Source organism: Haemaphysalis longicornis, unplaced genomic scaffold (assembly GCF_048455015.1).
Source record: "Haemaphysalis longicornis isolate Haplotype H1 unplaced genomic scaffold, Haemaphysalis longicornis Haplotype H1 scaffold_4, whole genome shotgun sequence".
NCBI classification, from domain to species: Eukaryota; Metazoa; Arthropoda; class Arachnida; order Ixodida; family Ixodidae; genus Haemaphysalis; species Haemaphysalis longicornis.
The window spans coordinates 6,203,575-6,225,876 of record NW_027526361.1 but is presented as its reverse complement, the minus strand read 5'-3'; the positions used below and the strand labels follow the sequence as shown (position 1 = coordinate 6,225,876).

The 22,302-nt window shown below is 50.8% G+C and overlaps 1 protein-coding gene across 8 annotated transcripts in view; it reads right to left on the bottom strand.

Annotated features, from left to right (window-relative positions):
- Nucleotides 1–22,302, bottom strand: part of LOC144178171 (CLIP-associating protein 1-B-like) — a 208,316-nt gene that overhangs the window by 137,705 nt on the left and 48,309 nt on the right. For 2 of the 8 annotated variants that reach the window (XM_077705792.1, XM_077705793.1), the window contains exon 1: nucleotides 7,349–7,913. The exons of the other annotated variants lie outside the window; for them this stretch is intronic. In XM_077705792.1, coding sequence (XP_077561918.1) covers nucleotides 7,349–7,649 — 301 coding nt within the window. In that variant the 5' untranslated portion in view covers nucleotides 7,650–7,913. Of the gene's footprint in view, nucleotides 1–7,348; nucleotides 7,914–22,302 lie in introns of those variants that run through there. 8 annotated transcript variants of the gene reach the window in all.

Here is a 22,302-nt window from a genome sequence, read left to right as displayed (position 1 = left end):
AGGCAGGTGGACTCTGGGGGACGGCGCGGCGCCCCGTATTTTACTTGACATATCTGAGCATCTGTCGGCACCAAATACGTCAAAGTCATGCCAAAAAGCACCCAAATGAATGACAGTGGTTCCCACCTATGTTGCGTCCTGCCAAAATGATGGGCCCTTGCGCGATGAAACTGGCGTAAGTGGCGGTATGAGGGGTGTAGAAAGCGCCGAAGTCAGCACGTACGTTATGGGAACTGAGCTGTGGTTCGCGGTTATGCAGGAATTCAGCAAATGTCCGACATTTCAAACGTAGAATGAGAAGGGTTCGCCTACCCAGGCTATCTTCTACCTAGTCGGGCAAAACTTGTCGGTTGAAGTTAATTCAAGAGGTTTCCTTGTCCCGCCGTGTAGCTACAGCGATAAAAATGGGAATATTCACCCTCAGCTGACAAGGCAGAAGAATGTAGCAACATTTATTTGCTGCATTGTTGCCTTAAAGATCAGCCCTTGGAACAAATGTTACCTGTTTCCAGACGTTTCATCCGCAATAACTGCCATGAAAGGGCATGCAGTGTGTGTGGCACAACATATTCACGGTGCTGATAAGAACAGTCAGATCAGATCCCTACCCGGCGCGGTGGCTAAGGCGCCGTGCTGCTGGGCACAAGGACTCGGGTTCGATTCCCGGCCACGGCGGCCGCTATTCTGATAGAGGCGGAAAGCGAAAACACCCGTGTGTTCGAGATTTCAGCGCATGTTAAAGATCCCCTACGTGGTCAAAATTAATCCGGAGCCCTCCACTACGGCGCGCCTCATCGCCTGTGAAGCGTCGGCGCGTTAAACCACTTATAAATCAATCTGACTAGTCAAAACTGAGAAGTGTTACCTATCTGCAGATTGCAAAAGGAAACGAGCAGGAAAAATCAACCCAGAAGACATAAGCGATGGCTCAACGGAAAAACTCCCAGGCTAAACGCTTTAAAAAATCGGCATATCAGGGCTACAAGAAGATAAATGAAGGCTAAACGCTTTAAAAAATCGGCATATCAGGGCTACAAGAAGATCAATGAAAGTTTCTGTGACCCTAACAGATAGTCCATCAATTTACAAACCAACAAAAAAGAATAGCAGTACGACAAGCATTCTCATCCGAGAAAAACGTTTATTTCTTTTAAGAAACCACATTTATACCTGTCAAAGAAATAAAAAAAACATTGGTTTAATAATTGGTTCAATTTTCTTTAACAGCGAAGCTGTTTAACAAATCGTAATTTTTCGTGTCCGCAGTTAAAATACCAATAATTTGGTGAGCGCGCACGTCAGCACTTGGTTTCTAATCGGCTCACTTGATCAGTTTTGTTGGGGTTGTAAATTTGTTCTGGTGAAAACGTGTCTACTGCATTTGCTTCCACAGCATAAATAAAAATGTCGAGGCGTCTTTTCTTCATTCGAAGTAGATGGCTGACTATTGTAGGCTTTCCCGCAGTTTCAGTAGCGTAAGACGTGTTCGGGTATGCTTTAAATATTATTGAGCTATAAGGGATCCCGTACTAGGGAAAAATAAATGGGAAAATAAGTAAATGGAACGGGAAGCAGCCGAAGACAAGCGGACTGTGCAGTGTTTGCCTTGCCTTTTTTTTTTTCTTCCTAAGTACAGCTTGTTTTTTATTATAATGTCGATAAAAATGTAAAGCTCTTGTCACTAAAGCGTAACAGTAGAGCGAAGTTGGGTTTCGCATGTCAAAGAAGAACATTAACGGTGTGCGGTGGTCGTTCACCGGCGCCTTTCCAAGCAAGGAGTAGCAGACGACGCGCCGAGACCGATCTCAACGCTACCGCAGCGCCACCGCCTGGTCGGCGACAGCACCGGCCCGCGCCGCGCTGCTTGGAAGGCCGCGCTCTTTGCCAACTGACCTAATCTAAAAACGTTGGTGAGAGCTGCACCCCCTTCAGTGAGAGTTGCGAGCGCCCAACGCAGGGAGAAACCGCGGGCTCTGAAACGAGGAATGACGACAGACGTGTACCTGGCCGAGTCCCTCTTTCGCACCAGCGGCGAGCAACAATAGAGGCAACGCCAAAATCGCCTTCTGCCGCCTCTTTCTCTGGAAATGAGGAGGCCGAAAGAGCAAACAGCCGGGGGAGAAGACAGATGGAAGCGTCACGCGCATCACGTCCTTGGCTCCGGCATTGTCTGCCAGCGAGAAGGAGAGAGCGCCAGAAACGGCCTCCAGTTTCCGCCTCTCACGTCGCGCACGCTGCGTAAGCCGTGTGTTCGCGAAACTTTATTTCGGCCTTAAAAAAAAAAAATGTGTGGAGTTAACACTTCAAAGAGACGACAATCTTCCGCAATTCACGCGTGTTCCACTTATGAGTTAAACTGTTCATATTACAAATCGATTGCACCGAGCATATTTCCTGGTTGCTTTAATTGCGAAGTGTACAGCGCCCGATGAGATGCAAAATGTCTCACTTGTTGCTAAAATGCTGTGAACGGTCAGTCTCTCACCTATGTAATCGCGAGAAGCTAAGCCAGAAGGTACACACACACCGCAATGAATGGGACCGCCCGAGCATGACTCAATACGCTGTATGTTCCGGCGATTTAGAAAGTGCCAAAACAACGCCTGGGCTGGCTGTCAGTGCGCAAAACGTCATGTTTGATGCGCTCAAACTACCCGTCGTTCGAACTCGGCACGCTTCGTTTGCGAAAATACTTGGCTACTTGCAGAAAACTACAGCCTTTCCTTCTCTTTGCTTAACCCCATTTTTCTCATTTCAAGCAAAAAGGATGTTTTATGCGCGTTTTCCTAATTTTAGGGTCCCGTGAACGCACAAATTGAGCTGGTGGTGCAAGGATTAACTGTTTTATTAATGAGGAAATCGGGGCATCTTGCAACTAGATTTTTTTGTTGTGCAGAAAGATTTCTTTTGCAAGTTTTCCTGGACATCGACCACGTGAGCCTACACACACACACAAACTTCGTAGTGCACGGATTCATTGATTTACAAGCTTGGGAATAAAACTAGGACCTCTGTTTTTTCAGCCTCAAGGTCGTAATTTTGCCTTCACCGGAGTTTCTTTTTGTAGCGTCCAGCACGTAACAACGGTGATCGTATATTGCAATAAGCATCACTGAAGAACTATTCCCCAGAAAACTACGTTTCCTTCTCTATGCGCTAGAGGAACGTTTGTGCGTGTGATGGCGTCAACTGACGGTTCAGCGACTACGTAAACCAAATCAAATCGTTTATTTTCCGTTCTTTTACAAAAGGAGGGCACACCCGCCAAAGGCCAAGCGGCTTGACGAGGCGGCTGCCCCGGTTTCCGACAACAGCAAATATGACCGTATTCGAAAACATTGCATTACACATCTTGTGGACCAACCGAAAAAAAAGAAGAAACACGCACACAAAATTGAAAGGGAAGACCACCCGCCAATTCCCCAGGCAAGAAGCCCCAAACTCAACTATTGGAGTGCATTAATCGAGTTCTGTAAGCGTGTAAACACAACTCGGGGATTCTAGCGCCGCTAGGGTTTCGATAACAGTCGGGTCAAGGGCCTTGGCAAAATCCCGCTGCCTCCTGGTCGGCTGCGAAGTCGTCGCACTTCTGGCGACTACAGTCCCCCAGCGGCACGCCAAAAGCAGGGAGCGCGCGCAAAGGGGTGGTATACAGATCTGTCCTTCGCGGACGACATTGAAGCAGGACCTCTCCATTCACAACGCTCCAAAAGCGGATTCCGAGAGCAACGAACTTCAACAAAAAAAAATGCAACAAACGTACTCGGCGAAGCGCCAAACTTTATCGGACAAAGAGCAGCCACGGTTACAAAAAGTCGCGCTCATCTTACGACCCGCATACGACGGGCACTCGGTCATTCCGCAACGTACGAGCACAAGGTCACGGACTGGATTCCTTCGCGCTCAAGGCGCGTCTCCAACAGCGGCGACAAACATGCAGAAGAAACGCGCGCGCGACTCACCCTACCCTTAAAGGTTAGCAGCTGGTTCGCGTTTATTGAGCACTTGACAACAGCAGCAGCCGCAAATTGAGGCGCTGCAACAGGTCGCGTCGGACGCCACATCTGAGCTTCTGGCGGACGCCGCTGAAGGACGAGGCGCAAATCCCGCTAGCAACCTGAGCACGGAAATTTTGGCTTCTGGACCGAACATCTGCACGTGCACATACATTGTCGGTAGCGAGAATTAAACGCCAGCAAGAGGTTCGCCCGGCGAGCATGGCGTGGCAAGTATCCGCTCGGGAGATACATTCAACGGCGGTATTCGATTCCTCGCGCAAAACAACGGCTTCTCTTTTTTTAAAGAATAGAGACACGGCCAGCCGCAGCATGACTCGAGCAACGCGGGAGCGAAAGAAACGAATCTCACGAGAACCGGGAAGTGATGGGCGTGTCACGGCGACAAGAATGACGGCAGCGGTGGCGTGACGCACACGCGTGGACGGATATACATCTTTCTTTTTCTTATGAACACTTACGCATCACGTTTAAGGTTCACAAACAAGTACTGCGAAAAATCGTGCGCCGGGCCTTACCGCGCGCATAGTCGGTCAGTTGGGGGGTTGTTTATGCATGACAGCTCTAGCCCTACCGTCCGCCTCCCTGAAGCTATTTTTAGTTGACAATCCTGTTCCCTCCTCTCTCCAAAGAATAAAAAAAAAACAGCGAACCAGTTCTCGGCAGCGTGTGCAGTGCCGTTCGATAGGCGCAATGAGTTTGTGTCGTACACCGGCGACGTGAAACAGCCGTGCAAGGAGGAGGGGCCCATTGTGGCGCCGTAAAATTCCCTTTCGAGCGCAGCGCGCCGATGACGAGCCTCGAGGGGAAGGAAAGCGGCAAGGAATCCTCTCGCAGGGGGAGCCTGAAAGTCGTGCACTCAGGCACCTGTTGCCGGGGGGCAAAGCCGGGAGGAAAGCGACCCGCGAACTTCTTTTCCCTTAGCGCTAAAGCCCGTCCTACACGGTGCCCATTTCAACTGCGAATTCGCAGAATGAAGGGCCGCTCGTGACAAAACAAGTGACTTTTTTTTTATTTTCACTGATTTGGCAATTTGCCAGATCAATGAAAATAGATCGTTCTGCGGAACGAGCGGAAGCGTAAATTCGCACCATGTAGAACGGTGAACCGGCGATGAAACCGAAGAGAGGACTCCCGGCACGCCGTCCGGCATGTCGGTTCGCTCTAAACCCCTTCTGCTTTACTGCGGCGATCAATGCGATCCCTCTCTCGGCAAGAATACGTTAACGCAAGCGCTACGCATTTTCCCGAATGCATGTTTTTGCGCGAACGTTCGCCACGACACAAGATGCTACATTCGCTTTTTTCTAAAACGCTATCACCATCGGCTAATGAGCAGTTCGGGGTAAACTTCAGGCTTCTAGACACCTTTTAGGAAGAAATACAGATAAAGTAAAAGAAAGAAAAAAAAAACAAGAAAGCTTCGTCCTCGCTGAAGCAAAAACACGCCCAATTCCACTGAGTACGGGTTCACACAAGTTCGTCGAGCGAAAGTGTCGCGAGAGTGGTCCGCAAAACAAATCACACACCGTCGAAATACCCGGCAAGTTAAACGGACGAAAACCACACACACGCACAAAACGAGCACGGCGCTTGCCGTCCGACTCCCAGGCAGACAGCGAGAGGAGGGCCGGGAGAGACGCGTTGCCAGGACGACGACGCGCTCCCCGTGCGAGCGGATGCGGACAAGAGACGCCGTCCAGCCGCACATGCGCCGAGGACATGCCGTGGTTTATTATTTGTCGCACACCCGTGCGCGAGGGCCAATATATGCGAGAAATGTGCAATGAGCTTGCTGTCTGGAGACCAGAAGCCACGTCTGGCCACAGTTGGAAACACTCGCGCAGCAAGCAGATCTCGAGATAGACAAAGCGCTCCTCTAACCAACCGACAGTCTCGTTTGTTCCCGACACACTTGAGAGGGCTACGTGCTTGACAGACCGAGCTCGGAGCCCTACCGTATAACTGCAAATTCGCGAGGGTGCGAGCACGGAGCACACGCCTGACAAGTCTGCACCTATACTGCCTAGTGAAACTGCCAGACCTCGTGATCGCGTGAGGAGCGCTTCGGTTGAATGCTTGTAGACCACCTTTCAAGAGCAGCGGGATAGACGCGAGCCGTAACGCGCGCCAACAGCCGCAACTAGGGCGCTGCAGGGTGCAGCGTCTCACCTAACGTCGGCGTCATTACCTGCGCGGAAGTACTGCGACGGCAGCAGGTCGGCCGCGCCTGACAGCTCGTGAACCTCGGGGAGCAATTACGCGCGCAGGCGCGCCTTAGTAGTTCTCTCCTCGCACCACGAGTGCAAGATAAGAACTTGGCAACGGCACGCTAAGCATTCCGGCATTTCAGTGTTGCCTTCCAAAGTTTGCGGAGGAAGATGGTTGCACGAATCGAGCACTGTGAGCGCAGTCTACCGCTATTACATTTTCCCGACAACCGTTCAGAACATCCAGCTGAAAACCCGTACAGTAAAGAAGGGCCAGCGGCGAAAACAGATACAGGGACGCACTGCATTCCACAACAGCGCAAAATTGAGGACGGACCGGTAAAAAGGAATGACAAGACGGGAGCAGACTTGTCGCCCGTCTTGTGCAACAACACGCTGTGCGAAACTTGAAACGCGGTACGCATACAAATCACATCGCGATCAAAAGGTGTGTGTACTGTGCATGTCACCACGAAAGTGATCTATCACCCCTTCTACAAATAACATCGTGAGAAGAAGGAACGGAGCATTTGGGAAAAGAATGACGCACAAGGCTTTCTATCAGGAGATCGACAAAAGGCCGTCTCGCCATCGGGAAAGGGCTATTGGATTTCTCGGGCACGCCGGCGGCTGTAATGAGAAACCGGAGAGTGTAGCGCCGACGGCATCGTGATTAGCTGCTTCGAAGGAAACGCGGATTCGTCAGGCGTCGATCGAAGGACCAGACAAACGACAGATGAGGAACGCACTCCTGCCGTCGGAAAAGAACCCGGATAACTGCTCACAGCGCCTTACGCAAGACACTTCGCGCTCGTTGTTTCCCCGACAGCCGACCCCTATGAAAACGCGTCGATTGGCACCAGTAATTCTAAAAGCCCTCAATGGCTACGAGGGCCCACCACACAAACACCGCTGACAACGAGTGGCGCTACCACCAATAAGAAAACCCCAAACCCGACGTTTCTTTTTTTTTAATTTTTTCCGCTTTATAGGAAGTTTCGCAAGGACATACATGCCAGCGACCAGGAGGCCTTCCGAGTAACGTTAACTGCAGCTCGAGACGGCAGGAACGACGCAAGTGCACCCTAAACGCTCGTTCCTCCCAGCGGAGTGGTTGCCTACCTTTGCATCCGCAGGAGCGCTTGGTGGGCGAGCGCGTTCCCTCGCGGAGCATGTTGTCGTACATGAGAATCCACATGGAGTCCGCATCCCATAACGCGCTGCTGCTGCCGCTGTTGACCGCCGCGGTGCCGTTGACCGGCGCGGCCACTGCGCCGGGGACGACGCCGTTGGACGTCGCGGGCTTGCTCGGACGCGGCGAGTGCTCCCCTTCCGACGAGGCATGCCCGTTGGACGCCGAGACCTCGGCCACGCCCGCGGGGGCAGAGGGGGCGGGTTCGTCGCACGGCACCGTCGACGGCATCGTCGGCCGGCGAAAAGAACGCACCACACTCTTCGCGCAACATGCACGCCGGCCAGCACAGGGTACGGCAGACGACGACGCCTAGCAGGGGACAACGACGCCGAGACGCCGCCGAGGAGAGCAGGTGGCCCCCGAAGAGCAGCAATGCGCTGCTGCCCGGCGCATAGCGGCTCCGCTCGGCAGGAGAAGGCGCACAACGGGGGCACTGCGCGCACGGCCGCTCCGCACCTCACGGGAGCGTAATCGACAAACGCTCCTGCGCGCAAAGGAAACGCCGCGGCGGCGGCGGCGCTGCGGGGAAGCGCGAGAGGAGGGGGAGAAACGTCGCCGACGCCGGCCAATGGGCTGCCGGAGGAGCGATGAATCGAGGGATGCCGGCCCGCATCTTCCGCCGGGACCCGTTCGCTGCTCCCGACCAAGGCGCGGAATAGTTACGCGGCCAGTGAATTAGAAGCACCGGGCGCATAACTGAACGGATGACCCCTTTACGCTTGCCTGTTCACACATCAGTCAGTGCCAGGCTACGACGCCCAGCAAGTGAAGAAAAAATCGCTACTGTAGTACCGTCATTTTCACGGGCGCTGAACAAACTTGAGGTCCATCGCCGTAGCTATTCTAAACAACAGCCAGCCAAAGACTGAGCGACTTCCGACCTCGCTGCTATCTGCCATATCTTTTCCCCCCGTGCAAAGCAAAAAAAAAAAAAAGGACGAGCACAGCGGGGGATAGACAGCGCTTTAAAATAGGCCCAACGACAAAAAAAAAAAAAAAGCGAAAGCCATGGGCTTGAGTAACACCACAGCCGCCCGCGCAAAGGCCCGCACAGAGAGGCGCGGGGCAGGCTCGTGGAGGGGAAGCGAACCTCGTCGGTAGGCAACGGCGAAAACGAAAACAAAAACGCGCAGCCAGATCCCGTCTCTCTTGGATGACGTAAGCCTGAGGTGACAAACCCGAAAGGACCCCAGTACAATCGGCCTCCCCTTGCGCTTTTGTTGGCGCGCCCTGCCTTCGTCGCATGCATGGCACAGAGGGAGTCCGGGCCACTACGCTCGAAGCGCACCCGCCACCTATAACGGGTCGGGAAGAAATGGACCCGATTCCTGCGTCTCGTTGTCACGCGGTGAAAGGCCGCCGACGGCAGTGCCGAACGAGGTCACACGGGCGCCAATGAAAGAAGAAGCCTGCTGTATTTACACGTACAAACGTATACAGGTGTACACGAGTGTGCACACACATTCAGCCCCTCGGCAGAAAACGACCAACTCGGCGCTCGGAGATGCCCCCCCCCCCCAACACAATCGTGACCGGCCGCCTGTCACGCACGCGCTACTGCGAAGCTGGCCGGGGCGGCCTCCGAAAGCGGAAGAAGGTCAAACGGCAGGCCGGCCCACCTGGCTACGGAGTGCGAGCATTTTCAGAGCACAAAAAGGGAATCAAGTCATTGCGATGACGAAGCAAGCAGTGCGGGGGGCAACCGCATGCAATACTACTGCCCCCTTCCATGGCCTCGCGACTGGAAGAGGACGCCCGGCCTAACTAAGTACGGACGTTTGTTTCTGTAGCGGGCAACACTGAGTATTGCGCCCCAGACCGCTTTTCGTACACAGCACGCCGTCCCCACCGTTGGTCCCCACGGCAAAACTCGGGCGGAGCCGCTTCTCTTTCCGCGGCTGCAAATTCAAGCAAGCAGTACACCTCGCGACGTCATGTGCTCCAGCACTACGAGTGCAGCGATTGCACGGTCGTGCGGCTAGCGGGAAAAACAGGTTCCTCGGACATAACAGGCTGCGTGCGCGCAACAACGTCAACGGCTTGCAACTGGCGGAGATTCCTCGGCCCCTTCGCCGCATCAGGAATAACGCACGACGACTAAGGGGGGGAACGAGGAAAAAAACAGACGACAGCTGCAGGCGACGTTGCCGACAAGTAAAGCACGTGTGACGACGCTCAGCACCAACTTTTCTTCATCGTTTCCCAGCATTTTTTTTTTTTTTCATCCCCAGTACAGCAACGTCTAGGCGCGCGAAGCTATCGCACGGGGGCTCTTCCCTGATTCGCGCAGCGACTCACCAAATAATGAGTCGGCCGAGCCTTTTCTCCCGAGTCTCACAATTTGTGCACACGAGATTAGGATCAAATGAAACGCGTTCTGTCTAAGGCGAACAAACAGGCACCAGCAGACGCGGTACAAGTTGACGAAGCAATATACCGAGGAAGCAAGACACGCCATGTTTTCAACGTCCAGCTGCTTGGGAATGCGGCGACACCGTCCACGACGTCCGCATCAAAGTATACGATAACGTTGGTATCACTGTTATCGGGACGGACCGGTCCTTTTAATGAACTGTCATTTGCCTTCGACACACCTCTCCCGATACGCGGGCTGCATTCTGCAACGGATGTCGACATCAATGGACAGACACCGCCTCGACGAATTCGCACCCCGGCTGACTCCCTTCGCACGACCTCTAAGATTTCCAGAAATGAGAAGGGGGGGCTGTTCAAGAGAAGAGCGCGCACAATCGTCAAAAGGGACAAATCCCTAATGCGGCAGGGTTACCAGATTGGGCGAGAAAGCGCCAAACTGGGCGACATTCGCTTTCGTTTGGCTAGAAAAAATATTTTTGGCAGTTGGGCGAGGTTTAGGTGCGGGCCACGCAGCAAATTCAGGCAATATTTCAAGCGCAAGCAAGATATCTGATCGCGTTCGAGGCACCCCTACTGATATTTGGTGCATCGATTCCGCGTTGATATATCAGATCATTGCAACTGGGAACTACAATCTCAAAACGGCAACTCGGTGGTGTCTGTACTGTTACGAATCGGCCAGCGCCGCAGTACTTCCCCGCATCACTCCTCGGCTGTGCGGCGAAGCCACTCGTGCGCCTTCGAAAACAGGCGCAATCATGTTGAGTTGAAAGTTTATTGCGACAACATGTACAAGACTGGCTATACAGTTGTCGAGGGGGACGGTCAAAAAGGCTACAAAAAAAAAAAAAAAAAAGCCTGACAAGCTGACGTCCCCCCACGTGTTGGCACGACTCTGCGGTAAATGGCACGTACTTTGTGACAATAAAAATTAACAAAAGAATGCACACAATTAACACATAGAAAATCAGCTTTCAGTTTACAAAAAGACAATAATTACAATGACAATTCCACTAGGAAAAAAACATACACATCAGCTCTCGGATTTCAGGAAACAATGAGTAGAATTCAAGAATTCAGAGCAAGAAAGAACAAAAATACAGTTCTCAGTTTTCATAAACAAACAATAATACAGTACAAGATTTCATACTGCGGAAAAAAAAAATACCTCAAAGTTTCTAAAAGAAACAAAAAGTTAAAACACACGTTTTTTACTGTAATTCCAAAAGGTACTTGTCTAATTTCCTCTTAAATCCTTGTTCAGATTTAGCATCTTGTGCCATGGTTAAAATTGCGGGGTGACTGTTTAAAATGTTAGGAATCTGGTAGCTCAATTTCTGGTGCCCGTAGTTTGTGCGAGTTTTTGGCTTTGTATATATTACCTGCCTAAACCCATATTCATGTGTTCGTGACGTGTATTTTCTGTAAAAGTCATTAGAGTGTCTTTATCTGGTGATAAATAGTTAAAGAGAGTTTTTTATTTAGAATGTTCATAATTGTCAATACCTGATGTTTCTTAAATAATGGAGAACTGTGGCTGAAGTAGGGTGCATTTTTAATTATGCGTAAGACTTTTTTTGGAGCCGGTATAGGTTTTCTATGTTTGTTTTCCCTGTTGAACCCCACACTAGAAGGCAGTAGTTAAGGCGAGAATGTACTAGACTGTAGTACAGTTGCCTTTTTAACCAAGCTGGTAGTAAATATTTCATCTTATAAATAATACCAATGCACCGGGATATATCCGTTCTAAGTTTGTCAATATGTGGAGACCAACTCAAATTTTAATTGAACACAATGCCAAGAAATTTGTGTGAACTAACTTGTTCAATACATTCGCCTCTGAAATTGAGGAGAACCTGTTGCCCTAAACGTTTGTTGTAAGCTCGAAAAATCATATATTTTGTTTTTCTTGTGTTTAAATTCAGTTTATTTGTATTCAGCCAAATTGACAAATTTTCAAGCCATAAATTTGTCTTTCTAGCAGAGCCAGGTCTCTGCCAGAAAAAAAGACGTTTGTATCATCTGCATACAGTATTATATCCGGGGTGAAAGGCAAGTTAACAATGTCATTTATATATAATAAAAATAATAGCGGGCCGAGAATAGATCCTTGTGGAACACCGTACTTAATTTGTCCAAAGTTGGACCTGGCGTGACTAATTTCTGTGTATTGAAGGCGATTATGTAAGTAACTCTTGATTAGACTGAGACAGGTTCCCCTGATTCCGTATGTCTCAAGTTTCTGAAACAAAATATGGTGTTTAATAGAATCGAAAGCCTTTTTAAAATCTAGAAACACTCCTATAGTAAATAATTTTTGTTCAATGTTATCAATAATTTTATCTTTTATATTTAGTATTGCCATTTCAGTTGATTTTTGTTTTTGGAAGCCATACCGTTGTTCGGCGATGATATGGTTAGTTTTACAGAAGCTTAAGATTCGAGTATTGATTACCTGTTCTATTACTTTTGAAAAAATGGGTAGAACTGAAATCGGTCGGTAATTGAAATGTCGGCTACAAGTTGCGACAAAGCCGCGTCAGACGCTTTGCTATGGTCCCTAGAAATATGTGCATATTTCTAGGGACCATAGCTTTGCTTTGCTCACAGCGCATTTCAAAACTTCGGCGGCTGCCTGCAAGGCTCGTCTCCACGCTCTTCAAGGACACAGAGGCCCCGTCGATCGCAACGGAGTCCTCCTCTCTCCCCTCTCTCGGACTCAACGTGCCCGAGGCTATGAACGGCTTACGAACTCTGGAAAGAGTGTTGTGTGTGTCTGTGACGTTCGCGGCGTGTTCCAGCCTGTTGCGTTTGACCGTTATCGCTTTTGGGTATAAATAGAGCTGCCCAAGCGTTGTAACTCATTCCTGTTAGAGCAGCGAATCGATGTTGTCGCTCTGCTCGAGTCCTGTATTGTAACCTCGCCCGTCGGGGCATTGTTCTTTGGCTTCGGCTCACCTCTCGCTATGAAGTAAACAGTTACGTTAGCCTACGGCTTCTGGACTTCTTCACGGCTGCAACAGCGGCTGGCCGCTCGCATCATACACGCTACCACTCGTATGTCGGAGGCCACGGAGCTCGGATCGGGTGCCCCCGCCCGGTCGCAACAGTACGCATGAAGCCTATTTTACGACCCCGGCTTTGTTGATTGCGGGTCATTTTGTGCGGGTCGTTTTAGCACCCCAAAGCGCGTGCGATGCCCTCGCTGTATTTCTGTAACAATTGCAGCAAGCGGTCATTTCCAATGGGGACAAAGCTGCACTCTCGGCGAGGTGCCGCCGATTTCTCGTTGCTTGTGTCAGATCTTTGTTAAAACGACCTCCAACGAACCTGGAGATTTTAAGCAATCTGTACCTGCTGGACTCCAAAAACATTACAAGTTATTCTTTTGACACCTTTCGTCGGTCGTTTCGAATTTTTATAGAGTCAGCATCCATTCCTGCGCTCGAGTCTGAATATCGCCTGCTGCAATGAAATGTTGATGACCTGTCGGACATACGCGCCGATTTCGATCGAGGGACCTTGCAGACAGCAAGCTCTGACGAAACTCTCCAGTAATGCTTTCGAAAGAGAGTTAAATAAAGCGGCGGTAGTAGGGGCGCGTCACAACATCGAACCAGCTGGGGTGGGCATGAATCACACGGGGGATGCCCCGACCGGCCACTGCAACTTGCCCGAAGCATATGAAATGAAAAGGCCGCAGCTGTTTTGCAGGTGGAATACGCTGCGCGTGTTAGTTAGGCTCCATAATACAGACATTTTGCTGTTTTATCGCAGGAAAGAAAACACGGGAAGTGCGAAGACCTCATAGCAACTGACGGACAAGGAGTCCTGTATTATTACAGGGAAAACTTTGTGGTGCCAGGGGTGTGAGAAGCGCAGTGCGTGCAAGTGCCTCTTGCGCTAACGGCAGCTGTTATGGCGCATTCCACAGCAGCTGTGATAGAAGGCCGGAAAAGAGGCCAGCCAGGCCTTCTGAAAGCGTGATTAATAAATAGCCAATGGATGATTCGCGTTTAAAAAAAAATCGGGCAATTTAGCAGATGCAAGCGGAAATGAATTTCTTGGAGGATTCAGAACTGATGATATGGCACCGCACACAAGTGTTTTGCTTTGATCAGGGCCCGACTTCGCCATACCAAGATGGGGCTAGGAAAAACATTTTTTTCTGATTGGCTTCCAGCCCTCACGACGTGAAAGTTACAGCCAATCAGAACACGCCTTCAGGAGCCCAAATCACGATGCAAGCAATAACATGCACACCGTACACCGTGCGTCCAAGATATAGCGGGTTTCGTTACATGAAATATTTTGCTAATGAAGGACCAACAACCTTTACCATAAACTTTGTAAGCGATTCCCAGAAGAACGAGGCAACCAAAAACAATCGATCTGACAAACCGAAACTATGCCCGATCGCGATTTACAGATGTACTTCCCCACGAAGGAGCTGATACAAGAAGACAAGGGCTTCGTGGTGACCAAAATAGCAGCAGCCGCACCTCGTATGTATTACCGTTGCTTGACAACGTTGCACGCCACAGGATGGGTCCGCCGCTAAGCGAAAACATCCCCCCGTTCGCACTCTGCTATACAGTTCGTTCCTCACAAAAGGACATAACCCTTTTATCACTGCATATGCTACGCGCCGACACAAGGCCACCCACAAGCATCAATTCGAACGCAGCCGGGGGAAACGGAACGCACTCGTCTATGTTTCATCCGGACCTGCGAGCGTATTTTTTTTCGCATCGCGCTGCCTGCGTGCAGGGACCAAGTACAACGCAGCTATGTCATAACCCGCTGCTACTTCTCTCAAGAGCGCACCGTACACGAGTCTCCGTCTCTGCGTTTTCACACGCATGGCAGTTCTTTGGTACACAGCAGCAAGGCACAAAAGTGCACGCCGATCTTCCGACAGCTTAATACGAGAAACGCTGCAAAAAGGAACACGTCTGCTATACGTCTACTTTAGCTGAGCACGCATTGCAGCAGACCATGCCGTGCGAATGTTGCTCAAGTATTTGCTAAAAGGGGGGTAAAGACGAAAGCAAGCCAAAAACGCGCGCCTTGTAGGGATCCACGTTGTGATACGACTTTCGCTGCCCGTCTCCGCTCCGAGCCAATGTCCCAGATTACTTGAGTGTGGCGCGAGCAAATGCACGAATTACTGCGATTTTTCGCACTAATTCGTTTAAGCTGACAGAAAACACGCACGCACACACACACGCACACACAGAAAAAAGTTCGCCCCACGGAATGTGATGCATTACTTGCTGGTTGAAAGCTTCTAAAAAAAAAAACATCCCAGTAGCTATAAATGATAAACGCAGAGAGTCTCGGCAGGCCCGACACCGTGTGCAGTGTACGTAAGCCAAGAAAAACTGGGCCATTCCGTCAATACCGCCACCGCGGATTCCTGGCCGGGCGCCTGGACAGCCGTGAGGAAGCACGTTTACGCTCTTCCGGCGAAGCCTTCCCCCGCACATCCGAGTGGCTTCACGGAAGCGCGCTATTCTTGGGAAGGTGCCACTACGGCGGGTCCTGGCCAAGAATTCCCTCTTCCCGGCACACGCAGTGCCGACCACCTGTGTGCACGCATCGCTTTCCGCGGATGCCGACGTCGCATCCTCAATTCAAGACGTAAACGACTCGCCTCCGAATGGCCCGGAAGTTCAGTCTAAATGCAGCGGACATCCTCGGAGAAAAAGACATCAAAACAGAGACGCAGTGCTTCTAGTTACACAATCACGCACGCGGCCTTTTTATGCAACATATACGTGCCACAAATAGCGTCACCTGCCACAATTGCAAAAAAAATGAGCAGAGGCTTAGCTCGGCTATGCCAGCGTATACGTAGCGTGAGCTAAGCTTCAGCTGTTTATTCTTAGGTTTCCTGGTCGTCTAGGATCAGCTGCAGTTATCATGCTTACTGCTGCTAAAACGATTTCCAATCCAATCCAGTCCAGTCACTGTTCCTCGCGCATGCGCAGCACGGCTCTCCAGGAGCCACGTGAAACGGCTATCAAGCGGCTCCGGCGCAGCGTCAGATTTGGCTACTGCGCAACGGAGGCGCACAGCTGGGCACGCGCCAGTGCCAGTGCGTCTGCCGCGGCTATGACGTGACTCCTCTGGGATGTGCAGACCAAATTCTCTACACAGCCGTACTCCAATTGGATTGGATTTCCAATCCAATGCTCCTCGCGCTTGCGCAGCACGGCCCTTCAAGGTTCACGCGCTACTGCTCAATCTCGGTCAGTATAGCTTACGTACAGAAGTTTCAAAGGAGCTGCGCCAACGACTCGCCGAGACCGCAGGGCGAAACTAAGGCTCATTTTTCGCCTGCCCACCCTGACCGCGTGCGGAAAATCATTCGCGACGCTTTGATCGCGAGCAGCCGCGGCTGTCCACTCTTGCGCATTCCTTCTTGGCCACATCGTACGGACACGAGGACCGAGGCGCCCCCTCGACTGGCGACGGTGGGGATGCCACGCGAGCTGGCCGCCGCAGGGGCGCCGCGCGCGTACATCGACCGAACCGTCGCGAGACGTGACGAGACTGGCCGATGGCGCAGGACGAAAGATAGCACCTTCGCTGACCACCGCCTTCGCGCACGCGCGACGCGCATCTCAAGTGCTGGCCGGCGCATCTATTTTGGCAAACACGCCGCCACAGACGCTATTGCGCCCATGCTAGCGATGTAGAAAGGCAGCGCGTAGAGACTCTATGCGCGTAGCAAACCAGCTTCGACAGCGGCGACGAAAAGCGAAATTGCTGTCCGAGAGCAGCGGACATTGCGTGTCGGCCTTTGAAGCGGGCGCCCACAGCGGGCAAGCAACATTCCTGTGCAGCGAACGACACCGTGCATAACAGCAGCTGCTACAAGTCCCCACAACGAAGGCAGGCATTAGGCCGCGTGCACGGAGCAGGATTTTTCCTGGCGCACGAGCACGCCCGATAACGTGCCGACCGGTGCTATGTTTCGCCGACCGCCGCTGTTTGCGTGTTCGGAGGGAAAAAACACGCTTCTTCTTCGCGCGCACTTTCGCGGAAACTTTAGCACACCCTTGTAACGCAACCACCCCTAGGTCGATATGTCTAGAAAATGCATGGGATTCATTTACCGAGGCCTGCCAAGCCGGAGAGCGTTATAATTCCGCCATTAGAATGAAGGTGAGAGGAGACGCACGCCACAGAAAACGTCAGCACGAAAATATTAGGACTGAAGTTGCCGTACAACACCTACAATCGAAATCAAGGGTTGGACGGAAGCCTGTCTGGTCGGGAAAACGCATGACAGCGCCGACCAAGAATATTAATAAAATCAAACAGAACGGACGTTTCGGTTCTCGTACAGGTGTGAACAAGGCACCCGTACGGAAGCCGAAACATCCTTTTTCTGGATTTTACAAACATTCTTGGTCGGAGCTAGTTTTAGAATTCTAGTAACACACACAATCACAACACCTGGACGAACCAATCATTTTCTCTAAGGTGCACTACTATTGCAGTGCTGCGGGCGGGACCAGAAAAAACAAAAAAAAAAAAAAAACTGCTCCGCCTTTTTGCCGTACTTCTGAAGAAAGGTTCTTAAAAAGACAGACAGCCGATTTTCGTCGAGTATCTGTTCTTTACCTCAAACAGAAGCCAGCATTTTACACAGTGGGGTAACCACAAGCAATTTATAGGCGGAAAAATTGGCGGAAATATTTCAAATTTGGCACTAAACTTTCCGAACTATGAAAGGTGGCAATTCGTAGTGTAGAAACGTGCCACTACATTAGGTGTCCTGGTAACGTGACCTGCAAACCTTGCAGCTACTGAAACTGCTGAAACGTTTACTTATTGAAAACTTTTTACCACGAGTATAAGTTTAAATTGTACACGTATTTTTAAACATTCTTTTGAAAATTTTAAAGCGGCTTCGCTTGTTGTTTTGGTGGGCTGCCCTTATCCGAACTCCTGGGACCAAACATTTTCAAAATTGTCCGCACCCCTGGCGCGGATAACTTTTAAAGGGACAGACAAGCAATTTTCGTGGGGTGCATGTTGTCTAGCTCATATGAAAGCCAGCGTTTTATATACTGGGGTAATACTAAGGCAACTGCAAGGAATTTTTTTTAAATAAACGGGCAAAAATAATTTTAAATGTGCAGTATAGCTTCTGAAGTCTGAAAGGTGGCGCCAGCTAGTGTCCAGGCGTGACTCTACGTTTTGCGTCCAAACAATGCCGTCGATTTCGACGCGTGATTCAAACACCGCACGAAGGAATACGAAAGGCTGCACATTATTGTTTTAGCCGGGGAGAAGTTTTCAAGTACCTCTTTTCATCTCCCGCGCAGTTAAAGTGCGTTGCTACAGTGAACTGGAACATAGGTATTTATTCTAGTTCACCGTAGCTAGCGTTGCGGCCCCACAGTTCCCTGTCATGGTCGCCAGCATTCCTTTTGGCGGGACACGCACGTATCCCCAAATATTCCGATGTAAAAGGTTCCAGGGCGCTGTCGGCACGGCCGTTTCGGATTTAGATGTTTTAAAGGAGTACTGACACGAAATTCCTCGCTTTCAGTTTTTATGCTGTAAAGAATACCTATTGGCCCAGTAATTACGAAAATCGAACCGAAAGCCGTCAGCCGCCAACACAGAATTATAGCACGGTTATTGCAACCAATTTCAAATTTGGTCGCCGCGCGGGAAAATGGCCGTTCGAAGGCCAGCCTGCAAGCGGGCAGCCTTACGTCACGGTCTCACCCGTGACGTCAGGGACGTTTTTCTTTCCTCCATGCGTTCGCCGCATCGTCTGCTACGATTGTACATGGTCCGCGACTCGCCCGCGCAGTCGACATGTCGTCTGAATCTTCGGACTCGGATGAGTCACTGCCACCCGTCAGACAGAACAACTTTATTTGGCCAGGCGATTAGGCCGGCGATGTCTTTGCCGTCGTCCGTTTTTTAATATCACTGCGGCTCGAACCGGCGCAGACCGTGATAGCAACAGCTTGTCGCCACTCTTCTAATCAATCTGATCACGAAAAAGAAGCTCTACATGCGAGAAACTAGATGTTAGTGTGTTGAAAATTGCGCTAGGAGTTGTTATCAGAGCTGAATTTAAAAGTGGCGTTCAGATATTTGCCGCGATGGGAAGCCTACGCTGACCGGAAGCGGAGGTTCAGCGCTCCGACCCAGCACTGTCGGCACCACGGTGCGGAGAGCGGCCGAAAGATGGCGCCACCTGCGCGCTAGAATCAAAACAGGCCGCGGCAGATGTCTTGGTCACCGATCGCAGAAACGGAAATTATTGCCAAAATAAAGCTTCATATGCGAAAAAGGGGATGATAGTGTGGTGAAAAGTTGTGTAAGGGATGGTCATTCGCAGTTGTACAGATACCAGCGATCAAATAGTCGCCACGATACTAAGTTCCCGACACCCAAGGTGACCCGTGCAACCCCGAGCCCGCTGGCTTGGGCGACAGTTCTTGCGGCCGCCGGCGTGCACGAACTCCACGAAGTCCACATTTAGCGCTGCATGTCGTCGCGTGGAAAATAATGCATCTTGGCGTCGTCGTCGATTTGCTCGGGCAGGCTTCCACGAGCAGTACTTCGCATACCGCGAGCTTGCCATAGCACAACTTGGGCGAGCTCGGCGCCGCGTCGCCGCGGTGCCCGTCGACATCGCGCACCACGCCGTTTTCGGCACCAGTGTCGAACACCATGCGCCGGCAACGAACTGAAGAGCAAAGACGTCGAACACGCAACGTTTACAAGCATTGCTCACACAGCATTGCCCACGTCTCCTGCCCAAACGAATACCACCGACAACAGCAGCGCAGGACATCGTTTCCGGTTCTGAAAACGACTATATGACGTCACCCTGAACCGGCCAGACACGTAGGCCAATGTTTCGTCACGCCGAAAGCGATTGCGCTAGTGCTGCCGATTTGTGGAAGCTCGCAGCCTGGACAATCAAAATCGATTTTAGATGTGATTCCGGCCTCGGATCGCTGCAAAAATTTCTGTGAGACATCTGTACAAACTACTGAAGCCAATTATATCATTTTTTAGGTATCAAAATTTGGTGTCAGTACTCCTTTAAGTGATGCCCTTCCATTTGGGATATGGGATGAAGAAAACATGCGCGACAGAAATCCGCTTCTGTCCCTTCCACTTCGGGCGCCATTTTGGTGCTCCGCCATGAGTTGTCTTTCCGTACCGCCACGTCTTCGCCGCACTTGTGGCTTTTAAGCAAATATTAAGCGCACTAGAAACATTTGAATGACGCGTAAGCTTCGCCCTTGGAGAGCGGAACGCGCTAGCCGTCAATGTGCAACGTTTACAGGGGCAATGATTGTAATGTTTACTTTGTTTTGTACATTCTAATATATCCCTAAACATTACAAAAAAAATGTGTTACTTTGACAGCTTTTCTTCCCGAGTTAGAGCTTTACATTCCTAGCCCTCGCATTGAGAAACCGAAACTAAACTGCACTGGTTCTGAAAATCAGAACTTCTGCTTTATACGCCTCGATCTTCGCGATCGCTGCGCCGCCTGCCGCCGCTTCTCCGCGGCGTTGACGGGATTTGCGCTGCGTGGCTCATAGGGGCTCGTGCAGTGTTGTGTTTTGGTTCTGTTTCGCTTCTTTTCGCCTTTCCGCGCCCTAAAAAAACTTGTTATGGTGACGTCTATAGGCAAAGAGTACGTTTAGGTCACTGAAAAAGCAGCTGCATCTTCGTAGAGTACGCGATCGCCTGCAAGAGCTACCCGGGGACGCGGTTCTGCGAGCTTCGTCGCCGCTCTTTCGGGCGTCGGCGACGGCAGCAACATATCACCGGTTCCAAAACATCAGGCACAAATGAATTCCACTGTCGCCTCGTTTAGACCTGATAATGGCACAATGAGAGGTTGGCTCCATTTTGCAGCGTGGACAACGAATGCGGCTTCGTTGCGAATATATACGTCGCTGAAAATTTTGTTTCGGGGGTGGTATTACCCAATCCCGGACAATAACATATGCCTTTTATAAGAATATAAATCATGCGAAAATGTTAAGTATATTCCAAGCCTGTGCGTCGTTAAATATGTGTCCACACACGCCATATAGCCAGAACCAAGGCAAGTTAATGAAACCACGGAAAAATAAATGTTGTGCAAGTGCGGAATTAAAAAACATAATAGCTGTAACAGAAATGAAAAAAAAAAAAAACTCCCACCTCCCCTCGCGGGAACCCCTGTGAAGATGCGACGCATAGGGGGTTCCGTTGTTGTTTCCGTTAAGTTGATTCTCCCATCGCGTGAAACGTGCCGTGAACCCCCTGTCGCGGCTATGACGCAACACAATCTACTTTAATCCAATCCAAACCAAGCCAATCCAATCGAATCCAAAGGTTGATTCTCCCATCGCGTGAAACGTGCCGTGAACCCCCTGCCGCGGCTATGACGCAACGCAATCCAACACAATCCACTTTAATCCAATCCAATGCCCCTCGCGAGAGAGTGTTCGCTATCGGAGAGAAGAGGGGGTGAGTGGCGGAGAGCGCAGCTGGCGCGGCGAGGAGAATGGGGGACGGGCGGACAACGCCGACGACGCCGGAGGGACAAGGCGAGTGAATCAGATGCTCTGCATCTAAAACAGTGCAGCTTCTGACATGCTAAAGACGTTCATCGAAACTTAAGCCAGGTAGGGTTCACTGGACCAACTATACGCGAAATGCACTGCTATTTCGCGACACATCGGTGGGGGGGAGGGGAGGGGGACGCTGTGTACAAATGCGGAGCGGAATCAAGCAATGAACGGTTTAGTAATCCCACACACAAATCACGCGTTCACTTTCCTTTTGTTTTTCTACTTCAACTAAGAGCTGATCGTACGGCGGGCGCATTTTTGGAAGTATACAGGCTAGGCTGTTTAACAAGCCATGAAAGGTGTCGTTGGAAGAGTGTGGTATGTGATAAGTCTCTCTGATTTCAGTTTCTGCTTTATTCTGCAGGCTCCCTGTGCCAGATGATGATATTTCGAACAGGCGTTTAGTCGCGGACGCGGATTATATTCTAAGCCCGTCTGCGCGCTGCTCGCAGAGGATATCTGTAGCAGATGAATGTTTGCGGGCACTCACCTCACGACAAGACGACTCTGTCGTGTGCTGATCCCCGAGTATATTTATGCATTGTCCATCGTACTTTTGTTGAATATTCCCGAAATTAACACAGACTGGCTTGTAAATGGTGGTGATCAATACCCGAGGTATAATACTGGCTAACGTAATTGGCGTGCTGTCAGGTATGAGTGCTCCGCTTATTATGTAAGTGCAGAAAACCGATTGAAATTGTTGTGTATAGCCGTAGCATGAACATAGGAGGAACCGGTGGTTACGGAGACACGGATAGTATACGCCTCGAGCGCGGCCTGTAGGGGCGCCACTGAAATCCCCCTAGCGGCCCGTTTCGAAAGCAGGCGCGGGAGTCCCCGGCCCGCTCCCCCCTGTCGCCGTTGCTTTTGGGGCTCGTTCA